Source organism: Taudactylus pleione, unplaced genomic scaffold (assembly GCF_031769625.1).
Source record: "Taudactylus pleione unplaced genomic scaffold, aTauple2 ptg000040l, whole genome shotgun sequence".
NCBI lineage: Eukaryota > Metazoa > Chordata > Amphibia > Anura > Myobatrachidae > Taudactylus > Taudactylus pleione.
This window is the reverse complement of record NW_028284442.1, coordinates 34,592,529-34,608,454: the sequence shown is the minus strand read 5'-3', so window position 1 is coordinate 34,608,454 and position 15,926 is coordinate 34,592,529. Positions and strand designations below refer to the sequence as shown.

Below are 15,926 nucleotides of genomic sequence, written 5' to 3'. Positions count from 1 at the left end.
GGATATAAACACTAACCACATCTTTGTAAAACAGGAAATAGCCACTTCCTTTAACAAGTATCAGTTAGTGAGACTAAAGTAGAGCTCGGCAGCTCGCTACTGAACAATTACATGTCAAAGATATAGCAGGCATGTATCACTGGCTTAGAGACTACCAATAAACAGACATTACAGTAGGAAGATAGAAAATTATTCCAAGCATTGTGTGAGTTTGAAATCATATGCAGAAGAGATTAGTAGACAGCCTTAACCACTTGCCTGGAGAGAGATAAAGCACTAACCAATCAGCTTCTAACTTTATACAGTTTTTACACCTAAATTACAGGTCTGACTGGGAGGTTGGAACAGGGTTCCAATCCAGATAATACCCAGAATTTAGCCAGCACCAACCCAGGATTTTCCCAAGCAGGCACCATTCACACCGGAGCCAGGTCTGCATAGACCAAGCTTTTCCGGCAATGAAGTGGACACTTGGAGATGACAATCTGCAAGCACCATTGAAGCCGACCAATCGGCAGGCATGCAGCATGATCCAGGTCACAGTGACCCAAATCGCGCCGTTTACACAGCAGAGTTTCATGGGTTATTCCAGTGTTAAACCCTGCTAGTTACCTGGGTTGGATTGCTGGGTCACGTGACCTGGCAATCCAACCCTTTCCCCTTTTACACCAAGTAGCTACCTGTGTTAACCTGGGTTTAAGCTCTGGTGTAAAAGGGGTATTACATGAAAAATGAGTTACAAGCTGATTGGTTGCTAATTTATTTGTTACAATTTTCTCTCATCAGGCTTTAGTACATAGACCCCTAAATCCATTGGTCATGCAATCTTTGTTTCCCACTAGAAAAGTGAACTTTGAATCACTAATAACCATAATACTGTATGCTTTACCCAGAGCACACTATTCCCCCTCCTCAGTCCTAGCCATAATACTGTATGCTTTACACAGAGCACACTATTCTCCCCCCCCCCCCTCAGTCCTAGCCATAATACTGTATGCTTTACCCAGAGCACACTATTCTCCCCCCTCAGTCCTAGCCATAATATTGTATGCTTTACCCAGAGCACACTATTCTCCCCCCCCCCTCCTCAGTCCTAGCCATAATATTGTATGCTTTACCCAGAGCACACTATTCCCCCTCCCTCTTGTTTAGCAGTTTTACTAAACTAGGAATTGCAGCCAGTTTGTGAAGAACTAGCATATTTAACTCTATAGTTCCCTTGTGCTGTAAAGGAGAGACCACACTGAACACACAGAACAAATGCTGCTCTTTAATTTGTAAAAACAGGTTAACAATACAAAAACCCTAAATACCAGTGTGTACATTGTACACAATCAAATGACTTACAAGAATGAAGTTACATATTTACACACAACTGAGGATCTGATGTTTATAGGGCTTGGGAACAGTCTCCAACTGGAAGAGAAAGACATCGCTGAGGAAAGCTGATGGGTGACGAATCATTTTATGCTACAATGCCACTGGTACTAAAGCTTTTGAATTAGTCACCATGCAAAGACTAGAAAACAATAAGCAAGCAAAGAAAAAATAAAAGGATTTTATTATTAAGTAACAATCTTCTCTCAGAGGCACTTGTTATCACTCCTCAGCTGCCATCTTACACAAGTACTCTTTGTCAATTTTAAAGAGGCGCCACCCTTCTTCAGTGGAAAGATCAGATGCCCCGCGCCTCTTGTAGAATCTAATGGATGGTTCATTCCATTCTGCCACCAGAAAGTGCATGCTACTGCAGCGACACTTCACAGCAATCTAGACAGAAACAGCAAAGACTGGGTAAGATAATACAAGAACACTTTCAGGACACAAATATTAGGTGGACCAGTGGAAATATTTTAGAGGACTAGCTTAATTCCCATCATGCTAGGGCTGGGACCCACAGAATTAAATATTGAAGTTCCCACCCTCTAGCTCCATTCAGTGTAAGGGGCAGGAGGGAGATGGATAAACTAAGGCCTAGGCTGGAGTGTGGATAAGCAATAGGTACAAAGATCACCAACTGTAACTTGGCTGAAGCAATGTTACAGGAAGTATGCCCTTGTCTACATCATGGAAGAGTGGGCAAGACAAGGGCACCAAGCCTTATGACCAGCCAATAGGCTTCATGCTCTAATATATGTCTGAATGAACTGAGCAGATTGTGTGACAACTACAAGTGTAATCAAATGCATTAAACACCAAGTAGGCAAATTACTTACTGTTTCTGCACATTTGAGGTCTGATTCTCACTTACTGATTGTGTAGTAATCTATTTCTAATTATCTATTTTTTTCATTTTCTATGACAATTCAGTGTTACATCTGATAAACTATTATATTTGTAGGCTACTTTTGGAGATTGTTCTCTTCTGCAACAGCATTCTACCTCAGCCCATTATCCTCTAGTTACTGTTTCAGGTTGTATGATACCATTCCCGCATATACTGATCTCAGATGTTTGAGCTCTGGTGTTTAAGTCATTTTGTTTAATTTTGTAAAAATATTCTCAATAGAAGGAGAACAAAAAAAGAAAACCAAGTAGCACTGCCTGTGTTTAGGTCATGTAATAAGGATTTCTGTCTGGAAACAGGTGGGATAATTACTGACCCAGCAAAATAGAATACCTCTCCTGTGTATGATTAAAGACAAATCCACAAAACATGACCTGTTTTTGTTGTTGTACACAGACTGGGAATAAGACCCACTTAGCACATTAAACAGGAACGCCTTAGATCAGAGGTTCCCAAACGCTACCATTACAGTTCATGTTTAAAGGCTATCCATGCTTGAACAGGTGACTTAATTAGTACCTCAGCCAATTAGATTTAGCTATATCCTTAAAACCTGGACTGTAATGATAGAGTGTGGGAATCTGTCTTAGGCCTGTATTCAATTAGAGACGAAAAGCCACAAGCAGCAGAAAAGGGTCGCCAATGCGATGTTTTTGCCTGATTCACCTGTTTGTATGAGATGTTATCACGTACTTTTACAATGCACGCTCCACCTATTCAACTGCAAAACAGGTAAAAACACAGATGTGCAAATATTGAGACTAGCGAAAAGGACTGCTTTTTTGGGAAATCAGTCTGTAGACTAAATAAAGCCTAAGTGGCCGTGGTAATCAATATAGAAGTGTATTAATAGCTCTAATAAAAGTATTTTTTTGTACCTAAAGTGAGTCAATGGGCTGTTATATGCACTTTGCATTAGTGTGGTAAAATGATGAAGCTTTTTTTTGGTGTTCAAAAATTTGTTGGAGTTAAATTGGAGTACTAGTATATTTGTGTTAAATGCATTTTAAAATACTAAATAAAGAAAAAAAATCCCATAGTGTCCCCCCAAAATACCTTACCCAGTACATTTTTAAGGGGCAGATATTTATTTTTTTAACGTTTTATTGTGCCTTAATAGTCATTGGGGAGGGGCAAAGGGTTCTGAACCAAGTCCCCACTTTTATGGCCCACAATAGAGAATTTGCACATCCTCTCCTGCCTTTGGGTGGAGAAACTTCCCTGTTTTAGCCTATTGAGTTTTCGCACATGCAAAAACGTCCCTGAATTGAATATGGCGATACTTCAGAAAGTGGCAAACACATCGCATTTGCAAAACTTTCACCTTTAGTTGAATACAGGCCTTAGTGTTATATGCAAGTTACATAGTCTACACATACTGGAGTATTTCAGTGTACAGTAGTATAGCACAATGGAATATGCTGGGATGACACAAGTAAATGTTAATAAACAGATCCCTTCTGGGTGCAGAGCGGTTATTACACCAGTGCTGTAATCTAGGTACAAGCAGTAGCAGTTGTGATCCTACATGTCCCAGGTAGCATGTGTCAGTAGAGATGAGACTAAAGACATTGATGTTTGGGACTGCTGGCAAAATAACTGCAATGATGTCCAATCCCATCATTGTAGACCTTTAATATTAAAGTGTAGTCTCATTGTCCATACTTAACACCATGCATTCCATTTGTTCCATGAACATTTTAATGAGTCACTTAAAGTGGTTTGTGCTCATTTCTAATTCCCTTTAGAATCCTGAGTAAAAACAATGCCAAACAAAACAACTCACCTGGCTCAGGTGCTTGAATATTTCTGATCCTATACCAGACCCTAGGGGAGAGAATAAAAAAGTAAATACTTATTCTATATGTATTGTGAAAACTTGCTTAAGCTGTGTATACACGGCCAGATAAAATGTCTGTCAGACCGACAGTCATTTTATCTGGCAGCCTGCCAGCCGCAGAGGTCCGCGGCATACACAGATTTCTCACATTGTATTAGCCCGACATCTGCGCTCCGCCCCTGGGGGAGGAGACATTTCCCTGTTCCTTCCATGGGAAGGAACACAGGAAATGTCTGTCGGCCACGGCTGGGCATACACTGCCCGATGCGGCTGACAGTTTACCGGTAAATATCGCATCGGACGGGCATGCTGAACAATGCAACATGCCCGACCAAGCAATATTTAACCCTCGGTGGCCCCCCCCCCACACACTACAATTATCAGGGCGATCCGCAGATATCGGGCACATCGCCCCGATAATTGTAGAGTGTATGGTCAGCTTTAGGGAAGTATACAAATATAAGCACCTCTTAACTCGTTCATCACAAAGAAGTCTTCAAGGTACAGTAGTTTTCCTATCCATGGGTCATATGTGAAGTAGTACATCGCAAACCCAACAATTGTGTACCCTGTAAAGAAAGGACAGAGTTATTGAGAATGAAACAAACAGCATATACCTTGACCATGTGAAACATGCAAATGTTAATATAATCAAAGTCTGCCACCACACAATTCGTAATATTCACATACTTAGTGCAGTAACAAATACAGAAGTAAAAAAAAATTAAGATAAATACAAGATAAGGAGCGATTTCCTTTCACACGGCAGTTCAGAACAGTAATGCCAAGTTTTACTGTAGGCTTCCAAATTAAAAAAAAATAAAGTAAATCCAAATAAAACCACAACTTTGGTTGAGCACTTAATCCCAAATTGCAAAGACTGATAAAACATTTAAAGAAAAAATAAAATGTTAAGACAATAGTTGCAAAATCTTTCCAAAAAAAGACCATGTATCAAGTCAGGTAAAGGCTGTGAAGAGGCCACAGAGGAACCGTATGGCGTAACGGTGGGGCAGTTTTGTAATAAAACCGCTGCCCCCTGCATCAGCTTTGACATAAATTGGGAACAAGCTGCTCTTGAAATCATCAAGACAAAATGGTGGACAATGATCTGTGGCTCTAATGAAGCGCTTCAGTTACAGCAAAGTGTTCAGCACACCAGTCCTTCCCCCATCAGCTGCATGGGGCTTTCTGATCTACCGTGTTTGCAGTAGTTTATGCTCAAATGGTTGTCCCTGGTGGCCTTACCTCGTTTCATGCTCATCTATGTTATTGTGTAACGGATCTTTTAGTTACCTCCCCGCCCACCCATGTACACGGAAGGGCCATCCATGTACATGGCGAAGCTAGAGACTGTAACCTGAAGATTGGGGACAAATTAAAGAGAAAATGCGATTTAACAAATATTGCATCTGCTTACAAAGAGGGTCACATACAAGAAATGCCACAAGGTTTAGATAAAGAATAGGTATATAGAGGGGAAAACTGTAGAGTCAGTACCATCAACAGTCTGGTTCTCCTTCGGCACTTCAGCAACAAGACAGTGGTAGAAAGGATGTTCCCCAAAGCCGTCTTCTAAAAGATCTGTACAGATGGGAAAAACAAAAACAAATATTGGCAGCTATTCAACATGATCTCCGTAGGTAACACCCCCCAAGCTCCGTTTCTATTTAACCCGAGCAGCGTTCCAAAAGCTCACCTGCTTGGCAAATAGCCCAAACTAAGACTGCAAAACAACTTTTTTTTTTTTAATCTAAAAATAACTAAGTACACTCCAGAAACCAGGTGTCAGTACAACAGTGCACTTACACGGGGAAAGCCAATAAGCTAGATAGAAGCGCAACATAACATACCTGTCTCAGTTAACACTACTTGGTTTTCCATATCTTCATATTTTGCCAATTCCTTTAAAAAAAAAAAAATAAAAAATGATAAAACACATTTTTAGTTAAATTGTAACAGTTAAGCTGCATACACACACCACGATTTTGTTACCAACGATTTTATGAACGATTTTCTGTCAGTTTTTTAAAGTGTAATGGTGCATACACACGGTCAGATTTTTCTTTCAGATATGAACGATAACGATTTAAAAATCATTCAGTCGTTCATATCTGAAGGAAAATCGTTCATATCTGACATGCCTGAACGATGGACGATCAACGATGCGCGTTCCCGTTTGTCAGATAACGATATCTGACATCTGATGTGTTTGCATTAAAATGAATGGAATCGTCCAAGTCTGACTGCAAACACATCAGATGTCAGATATCGTTATCTGACAAACGGGAACGCGCATCGTTGATCGTCCAGGCATGTCAGATATGAACGATTTTCCTTCAGATATGAACGATTGAACGATTTTTGACTGCATTAAAATGAATGGAATCGTCCAAGTCTGACTGCAGTCAAAAATCGTTCAATCGTTCATCTGACCGTGTGTATGCTCCATAATGAACGATTTTTTTGAACTACAAACGATTTTTGCATATTCCCTTACTGAAAATCATTTAGTTGACAAGTCTGACTCAACTACAAACGTGAACGCGCATGAATGATAATCGTTCATCGTTTGACTCAGAAAGTGAACGATTTTTTCAAACAATTATCATTAAACGATAATATTTAACAATAATCATTCAAAAAATCATTGTGTGTGTATGCAGCTTTACCAAGGTTCTTCAGTAAGGGGATTCTAAGTGACACTACACAGGACAAAGTGCAAACTATAAAGCTGGCCACACATCTAAAGATTATCTGTCCAACCAGCCAACTAGTTGGCTGGTTGGAATGAAAATCTGGTAAGGAATGGGAGTAAATGATGATCAGCAATTTGCTCCTAAGTGCCAGAAAACAGATGAAAATGGTCGGCCAGACAAGTTTGTTAAATGTTTGAACTAAACAATTTGTTCAAACAGTTTTTGCCCATTTTCCGGCGTTTGGGAGCAAATTGCTGATTGTCATTTGCTTTCATACCTTACCAGATTTTCATTCCAGCCAGCCAACCAGTTGGACAGAATCTTTTAGATGTGTGGCCAGCTTTAGGCTGTGGCTGTAGGACAGATTAATAATTCTGCACATATCCTCCAGGGGTCAGAAGAGAGGCTAAAGCAGCTTCAGTTACATCCAGCAAAGAGAGGGTGCCCACCCCCACCCCCACCCCCAGTGATTAGGGGGTCAGGGGAAGGGAGGAAGGATTACTGGAGAAGACAGCTGTCTTTGTGTACGGCCTGATGGTAACAAAGGACATCCACTACTTCCTACACACTATTCGGAGGACAAGCGCACATTGTGTGAAATTATATATATATATCAAACATATCCTGATTCAGTGTAACCATGAGGGAGCGTTAGTGCAGATGAATGACTGCTGGTCACCTTTATGAGTCGCAGGATGTCCTTACAGTCACCGGGCACAGCTGATCGTATGATAAAATTGGCCATTTTCGTCTCTTGCTCTTTTTCCCTTTTCTGACGAGTCCCCTGTACGTGAAGTGTAGTAGGAGGTGTTTCTTCATTCGTTTCCCAGGGGCTTCCGCTCCTTAGTCAGTCTGGGACCCTGACCCGGCAGAGAGACCACAAATCATCCACCGTGCTCAGCAAACTCCAGCGACGAAGTGGGAGCGCAAAAGGCATCATCTGTACTTAAAGATGTAGGCACTCTGCTGGCCACACCTAGCTATCTGCGCTGACCAATCACACACTGGTGTTGCACAATTTTTTTTTCGTTCTAAACTCCGCCTCTAAGCACATAGAGACAAGCTGATATCTGACATCATTGTCCCGGAAATTGTGACTCACAGCTCTGATCTGGCCTTTACATTAGCGCCACCTAGTGATAGGAAAAAGTTACATAGTCCTGTTGAGACAGAAATAACAGCCAACTATATAATAGTCTGGCTGAAAAATAAGATTTCCACATTTACATGAACTAAACATTCACATAAACTACACAAACACATACACACACATCATACATACATACAGTATACACACACACCAAAGGGGGCGTGCTGTCAATCAACATCGACAGCACGCCCCCTTTGATCAGACACAACGAGCGAAGGAAAGTCCTTCGCTCGTCGCGTCTGGTGCATGCGCACGACGGAGCTCCCGCCGCCGTGCGCATGCGCAGTGCACAACATCGACCCACTTGCGAGCGGACAGCCGCTTGCGAGTGGGTCTGAATCAGTGCCCTACTTCTGTTCCACTCAACCCACCCCCACTCACCAATTCTTACTAGGCCTGAACAGAGGATCCTTCACAACACAGGATGGTGACGTCACATTAAAAAAAAAAAAAAAACAGCTTCAGCCATGCATGGGACCTTTCATTGAATGTTTGAATAGGTGAACAGGGAGCGACAGGAGGAACGGGAAAGAACAGGAGGGGTGGAAGGCATATGGGAGGGGGGTGGAGGAACACAGGAGGGCAAGGGGTGTCTGAAGGAAGACAAAGGGAAATCAGAGGGAGATGGGAGGAAGACAAGGGGACGAACAGAAAAAGACAGGAGGAAGACAGCTGGATGATAGGATCGGATGATGGGAAGAACAGGGGAAGACGATGAGAAGACTGGAGGAAGAACAGGGGAGATGATAGGAAGATAGGGGGAAGAACAGGGGGAGACAGGAGGGAGAAGGGAGGAAGACAGGGGAAGAATAGGTGGAGATGGAATGGAGACAGGCGGATGGCAGGAGGAAGACAGGGTAGAACAGGGAGAGACAGGGGGAGATGAGAGAAACAGAGGGGGAAAGAACAGGGAGATGGGAGGAATACAGGGGGAAGAACAGCAAGAGACAGGAGGAAGTCAGCTGGAAGACCAGTGGGAGACGATAGGAAGATCAGGTGGAGATGATAGGAAGACAGGAGGAAGAACAAGGGGAGACAGAAAAGGAGACAGTGCGGGCTGGGTGGAACAGAGGGAGAAGAACAGAGGGAGTTGAGAGGAAGACAGGGGGAAGAACAGAAGGAGACAGGAGGAAGACAGCTGGAAGAACAGTGGGAGACGATAGGAAGATCAGGTGGAGATGATAGGAAGACAGGAGGAAAACAAGTGGGGATGATAGGAAGACGGGGAAGAACAAGAGGAGACAGTGCAGGCTGGGTGGAACAGAGGGAGTTGAGAGGAAGAGAGGGGGAAGAACAAGGGGAGACAGGAAGGAGACAGTGCGGGCTGGGTGGAACAGAGGGAGAACAGGGAGTTGAGAGGAAGACAGGGGGAGGAACAGAAGGAGACAGGAGGAAGACAGCTGGAAGAACAGTGGGAGACCATAGGAAGACAGGAGGAAGATCAGGTGGATATGATAGGAAGACAGGAGGAAGAACAAGTGGAGATGATAGGAAGACAGGGGGAAGAACAAGGGGAGACAGGAAGGAAACAGTGCGGCTGGGTGAACAGAAGGAGACAGGAGGAAGAAAGCGGGAAGAACAGGGGAAGACTACAGGAAGACAGGGGAAGACAAGAGTGAGACGGGTGTAAGACACGGGTAGTAAAGTGGGAGGTGGGAGGGAGATGGGAGGAACAGAGGGGAAAGCACAGAGAGAGATGGGAGGAAGACAGGGGAGACGGGAAACTTTTGCACCTGATTTCAAAGATCCTGAAGGGTGGATTGTTGAAGCTTGGCTCATTTTGTGGATCCCGAGGTGCACTTGCATCAATACAACTTGCATATGCACTACTCTGAAAGGGGCCCTGGATTTGTTGCTGTCAGGGTTGCTGTATTGGCTAGCCAGGAATAGCTATGCTTCCCAATGGCTGGCCCCTCCCCCAGGACCAGCCACAAATGAGCTATGTTCCTTTGAAAGTCCATCCCTTCCATTCTGCCACTCATCCTAGTCTACCTCCACCCTCGTCTTTACCTGGCGCCGGCTGCAGAAGAGCAGACTCCTGGTGCCACTAGGTTCTAGTGCCACAGGTTCCTCCTAGTGCCTGGCAGTAAACAGAGGCAGGCGGCGCTGGCTGGGTGATGGTGACTTCGCCCCCAGGGCCACAGCGCCTCCAGCAATAGCCATGCCAGCCTGCTCACAAGTGGATGGAAGCGCATATGCACAGTATGAAAAACTGCAAGACATGAGTGCAACTCTGAATCAGACCTAAAGTCTTTCACTGGGCAAGATTAATTAGAAAGCTGCCTTTCACATTGCAGCAGGATGGTGCTGCGTCAATTAAAAAATAATATCTTAGCATCCTTAGTTTGCATATCATTGAAGTATATAGTCCAGTACAAATAAAACATAATCAGCGAGGCTAGCTTGCTCTAAAGGTGCCTACACACTTGGCGATCTGCACACGATCCCACGATGTGTACGATTTCCCTTGAAACTACTCCCCGGCAGCTCTGCGCACTATTTGGTGTTTAAAGTGTCCAATTTACAAACGATCTATCGTTTAGACTTTTTCCAGTGCATTTTGTCCCAGATCGGCAGATCTGATGATGCTATATGCGACCAGCGGGGACGCGCATCGCATCGTGAGTGGGGACTCACGATTTGGGCATATTTTACACAATCTGTCATTCCAAAGCGTCGGAATCGGCCAGATCGGGTAAAATATCGCCAAGTGTGTAGGCACCTTCAGACGTGTACTATTAATCTGCTACCCATCTGCTGCTTCTTTTTTTATATTGTAAGTTTAGTTAAGAAAAAATTATTCTGGGTGTAGAATATCCCCAGTCCTTCCCTTTTTGCTCCTGTTATGTTAATGTGTGTAAGTTGTGTATAGACAGCATGTCACCAGTTTCTCTGGTCATAGAAAGGTGTTTTAAAACAACAGATTTCTGCTGCTTACATTTGTTCAGAAAACTTTAGGAACATTTTCAGCAGCGTTTCTCCGTTTTATTTTGTTTTAACTTGCAGCATTGCTACCTCATAGGCTTTTACAGTCTGGGTGATTTTCAGGAGCTTTTATTTACTTTACTAGATGAATAAAAACAACATTTATTTAATGTTCCAGCAAGAGCAGATCCAAGGTACTTTCCTTGATGTCAGTGCTATCGAGTTTATCTTCATTATATTAACGTATTGTTACTTTTGAATCACGGTGATGTAACAACAGTTTAGGGCCTGAGGCACTTGAGCTGGCTGTGACTATGACTTATGAAAGCAAATGATTTCTGATTCATCCAGCAAGTTATCTTTGACAACCTGTCCTGCTGAAATGTAAAAATGTAGCAATGCTGGACTTGTATCAGAGAAGAGTAGGGTCAGCCTCAGGGAAAGACTAAAAAGAAATTACCAGGGAACTGTGAGGGAGATGTACTAAGCCTTGGAGAGAGATAAAGAACCAACCAATCAGCTCCTAACTGACATTTTTTTCAAACAGCCTGTAGGGCTGTTAAAGACTACAGGGCAAAAAAAATTATGTACCTGGCTCCTACGAGAACTGTTACAAGTACCCAGAAAGCCTTTTACACTATTAGGTTAGTCCATTAGAAAGTTCGTTAAGGTTGACCTTACCTTGAAAATCCTAGAACTGTCAGATGACAGGTACAGCACCAGTCTCAGAAACATCAACCTCCAGGAAAAAAAGGATGCCAGCGATGCACTACGCAAAGTTTAACTGCACTTACGGTTGCCACTAAATTGCGTATTTTGATACACACTCCCATGGGGCTGCAAACTAAAATGTGTGATTTACGCACAGGGTGTTCAGGGTGAAATCAGCAGCATTTAAGGTGCTGTTGTCGGCATTCAAAAGCAATTGCTACAACACACTGACCTTCTGAGGAAGAGCTCCAGTGGCTCGAATCATGTTAAGGACTGCAGGCTACTACAACAGCAGGACACCCACATCTGAGACCGACGCTGCTTGTTAGACACTACGGACAAATCTGGATTGTCCACAGTGCACCCCAATGCGGAATTTACATCAGTAATCTGGTACGCCGGAATCTGGGCTTTCTGTTGCTGCATTGTTTTCTTCATGCATTTATATGCTAATTTTACATGTACGGGTTGAGTCTCTCATATCCAAATATTCTGAAATACGGAATATTCCGAAATACGGAATTTTTTTAGCATGCCTGAGATAGTGAAACCTTTGCTTTTTGATGGTTCAATGTACACAAACTTTGCTGAAGGCACAAAATTATTAAAAATAAAGTATAAAATTACCTTCAGGCTGTGTGTATAAGGTGTATATGAAACAAATTAATTTCATGTATGTACACAAACTTTGTTTGAGCCACAAAATTATTGAAAATAATGTATAAAATTACCCGCAGGCTGTGTGTATAAGGTGTATATAAAAAATAAATGCATTCTGTGTTAGGATTTGGATCCCATTCCCAAGATATCTCATTATGGTATGCAAATATAACAAAATACGGACATATCTGATATCCAAAATACCCCTGGTCCCAAGCATTTTGGATATGGGAGACTCAACCTGTATTGTATTGGCTTTTTAATCTTTATTATTTGTTGGCTAATTTGAGCCTAATAAATTGAACACACTTTTTCATATACAGTTTTACGCAATATTCTGTTTCTCTCCATATCTACGAAACAATACCGAAATTGAAAACCACGAGAGAAGTCATTTGTTTTTGTTACATCTATTTATGGATCAGCGCCACTGGGTTTTACACATTTCTGTTCCTATTAACAATGTATTTGGGGTTTAAGGTAACACGTGTTTTAACCTGGGCTGGTTTTTCAGTTGCGCTAGGGTGTTGTATTGATTATATACAGATCACCTACTATTCGACCCTAATTGAATGGACCCATAGTTTCTGTTGCTACATGCCAGTTAGCAGTGGATTAGACAGTGGTATGACCAGGGGGAGGGGTCGGCTGGGGCTCGTGCCCTGGTTGCCTTTGTTCCGGAAGCAGACGAGTGTGGGGGGGGTGCCGGCCATGGTTCAGTAAAGTCAGTGTAGTGTGGACCACAGTGAGTGTGGTCCGCACTACGCAGTACATTCGTACTTTCCCCAGCGACGGTGTGTGTGTTTCAGCAGCCAATGAGAATCAGACAGACTCTCTGGCTACTGCGCCCACTGCCGGATCCGGGCTGGAGCTCATTCATGAGCTCCACCTTAAAGGGGCCTATCCATTAGACAACTTTTTTAACGATCCAACCAAAACCAAGAGGTTTTGGTCGGATTGTTCAGAAACTTGTCTAATGGATAGCCGGCAAGGACCAGCGATGCGTATGCACGCTGGGTCCTCGCTGACGCCGACCATCTGTCGAACATGCTCGTCAACCTGATGACGATCGTCAGGTTCCATATGTTCGCAGATAGGTCGGTCTGCTGCACTGAATGACGTTCAGTGAACGCTGTTCAGTGCAGGTACCGTACCTAGGCAACCTGAAGGACTGAACGCTAGTTGTTCAGTTTTTCAGGTCGCCTTAAGGCTCCAGCAGTGGGTGATGGGAGAGACGTCATGACGCCTCTCCCATAGTACCGAGCAGGAGGACGGCGGAGCAGACAGCGGCGGACGTGGCAGGTGCGGGGATTCAGGTGTTATAAATGTATAACAAACATGTATAGCGCCACTGTATTACTACTGGGGCATTGCATAAGGGGGGACCACTACTGGGGGCACTGTATAAGCGGCACTGCATAGTGGGACCGCTACTGTGGGCCTGCATAAGAGGGACCACTACTGGGGGCACTGCATAGGGGGGATCACTACGGTAATTCTGGACAATCCGACATGCCCAACCACTCAATATTTTACCCCCGGTTGCCTGCACACACAGTACAATTATCGGGCGCGCAGTGAGAAGGGGCAGTGGGAGCACAGGACGCCACTGGGTGCCGAGACACCTAGCACCGGCCCTGGCCCCCAGTTTATTATTCCCAATACATGTCCACGTAGCTAGTAACTGAAGGATAAATTTACTGAAGGGGATCTATCCTCAGTCGTTTTTAAATAGCGGTGACAACACAAGTGAGGTATACGTTTAAATAATTTACCCTTATGTCTTGATGGTCATTCAATGTGGAAAATCTTCATTCAAAATCACAACTTTCTCTCAAATATGTCTAATTCTAGTGAAGGGGCTAATCAAACACGGTTCTCCCCTGCAGACAATGACATGGTGTTACTTAGCATGCAGCTGTTTCTGCTCTGTGCTCTATAGCTCAACGCACAGACAGCATTGCCTTCCTTCCATGACGTAGTATACACTATATTATCATTATCCATGTATTTGGTGCATTCAGACGCTCTTCCCCAACATATCTCTATGGTGTTGGAGGACCTGCCTACAGAAGGAGGGAACACGTGGGTGTGTCTTCGTAACTTACTGGCTGCTGTAAATCGCAGTGTATACTGCTGCTGCTGCTGCTGCATTGGAGAAGAAGCTGGCTCAGTTCGTCACTCAACATGCTGCTCACATTCAGGTAGAAGTGCTGTATTCAGTATATAGACCTATAGCAGAGCACGCTGGCATGTACAGTATATGTCTTGCAAATTATGCCAACGCCCTTAGTAGAGGTTGGAGCCGACGAGGCTGCTGCACTTATATGTTTTGTGCAGTTTTCAATGACATAAAATGAATACTATGCAGAAGGTTTTAAGTTATTATACATATTATGTTACGTCCCATAAGTGGTATGGTGACAGTTGGGTAGTGTGGGGAGCACAGAGTGACAGGAAGGGCAGGATGATGTTTGCTTGCCCTGGTTTTGGGTTACAGGAGGAATGTGTGATGGTACATATAGTGTTTTCCCCAGAAAATGTTGGCAGCTGGGTGGCATTAATTAACACAGCAGTAGGGGCAGCGTAATCCTTCAAAATAATGAAATATGTTGAAATCCTTATGTTGATTTGAACTCGAGTTTTACAATTTGAAATGAAATAGATTATTTTTTAAGACTTGCAGATATTGCCGGCTTGCTGGCTGTGACATGGGGCCATATCCACTACCGATTGCAACTGTGATTACGGGACTGCGATCGCAGTGACTACGCAGAACCATCGCAGATCGATTGACAGGAAGTGCCGTTTGGGGGAGGTGACAGGGTGGTCGGCAAAACGCAGGCGTGCCAGTGCGTTTGAACGCCGTTGCATGGACATGCATAAATTATCCACTGCCATGCCTCATGCAGCTTGGGCTTTCACTGCGTGTGATGAGGTTAGCAATTCCTGAGTAAGGTCAGGGCTTGTGCAAGTGTGCGTGAGGCTCCGATGGTACTCGATGTTACCGATGGTTTCGCAATCTTGCTAAGTATTACGGATGTGTGTAAGGTAAAGTGGGCGTCTTTATGTAGTGCTGCGACAGCATAGCGATTGCAGAGCATTAGCATATCATTGTAGTGAGACTGCGTGCGTAATCGCTATTGCAATCGTAGTTGCGATCCGTAATGAATTGGGCCCACAGTGCTAAATGCTAAGACAGTGCATGTTTGTACTCTCCGTCTACCCTTACTGCAAGGTTTGCACCATCCAAACCGCACTCTTTCTCGTAAAGGTGTGGGAGGCATATGTCACAGTAACATAAGCGCAGCGTGACTCTGATTTTGACCGTCAGACCCCTGGAGTGAGATAGAGCTGGGTGACATGTAAAATAAGACGAATGGAGCACCCGTGAAATTGATCCTGGGAAGAACACTGACATATGCCTGAATGCTGCATGCATTCATACACACACATACAATGTGACTATCACTTTTTTGGGATGTTCTTTCTGCCCAGTGGGCCTGATTAAGCAGTGGACGGAATTGCAGGCAGCTTTGCAATTCCGTCCTTGCAATTATGGTAATACAGAAGGAGGCGTCATGCCTTCTGCATGCATTAATGTTTTGAGCTGCGTCCATGGATATAGTATCGGAACAACTGCGTGTCCGCTGG

General features: G+C 43.7%; 2 protein-coding genes across 3 annotated transcripts in view; one reads left to right on the top strand and one right to left on the bottom strand.

Moving 5' to 3' along the window:
- Nucleotides 1-1,250: 1,250 nt before the first annotated feature.
- SAT1 (spermidine/spermine N1-acetyltransferase 1) lies at nt 1,251-7,759 on the bottom strand. The gene is made up of 6 exons (XM_088455381.1): nt 7,506-7,759; nt 5,981-6,032; nt 5,628-5,711; nt 4,595-4,696; nt 4,074-4,114; nt 1,251-1,770 (listed from the first exon to the last, which is right to left on the bottom strand). The coding sequence occupies exons 1-6, from the start codon at nt 7,569-7,571 to the stop codon at nt 1,600-1,602; spliced, it is 516 nt and encodes a 171-aa protein (XP_088311507.1). The 5' UTR covers nt 7,572-7,759; the 3' UTR covers nt 1,251-1,599.
- Nucleotides 7,760-14,310: 6,551 nt separating this feature from the next.
- ACOT9 (acyl-CoA thioesterase 9) overlaps nt 14,311-15,926 on the top strand; it is a 93,364-nt gene continuing 91,748 nt past the window's right edge. For both annotated transcript variants that reach the window (XM_088455372.1, XM_088455370.1), the window contains exon 1: nt 14,311-14,476. In XM_088455372.1, the coding sequence (XP_088311498.1) occupies nt 14,460-14,476 (17 nt within the window). In that variant the 5' untranslated portion in view covers nt 14,311-14,459. The remainder of the gene's footprint in view (nt 14,477-15,926) is intronic.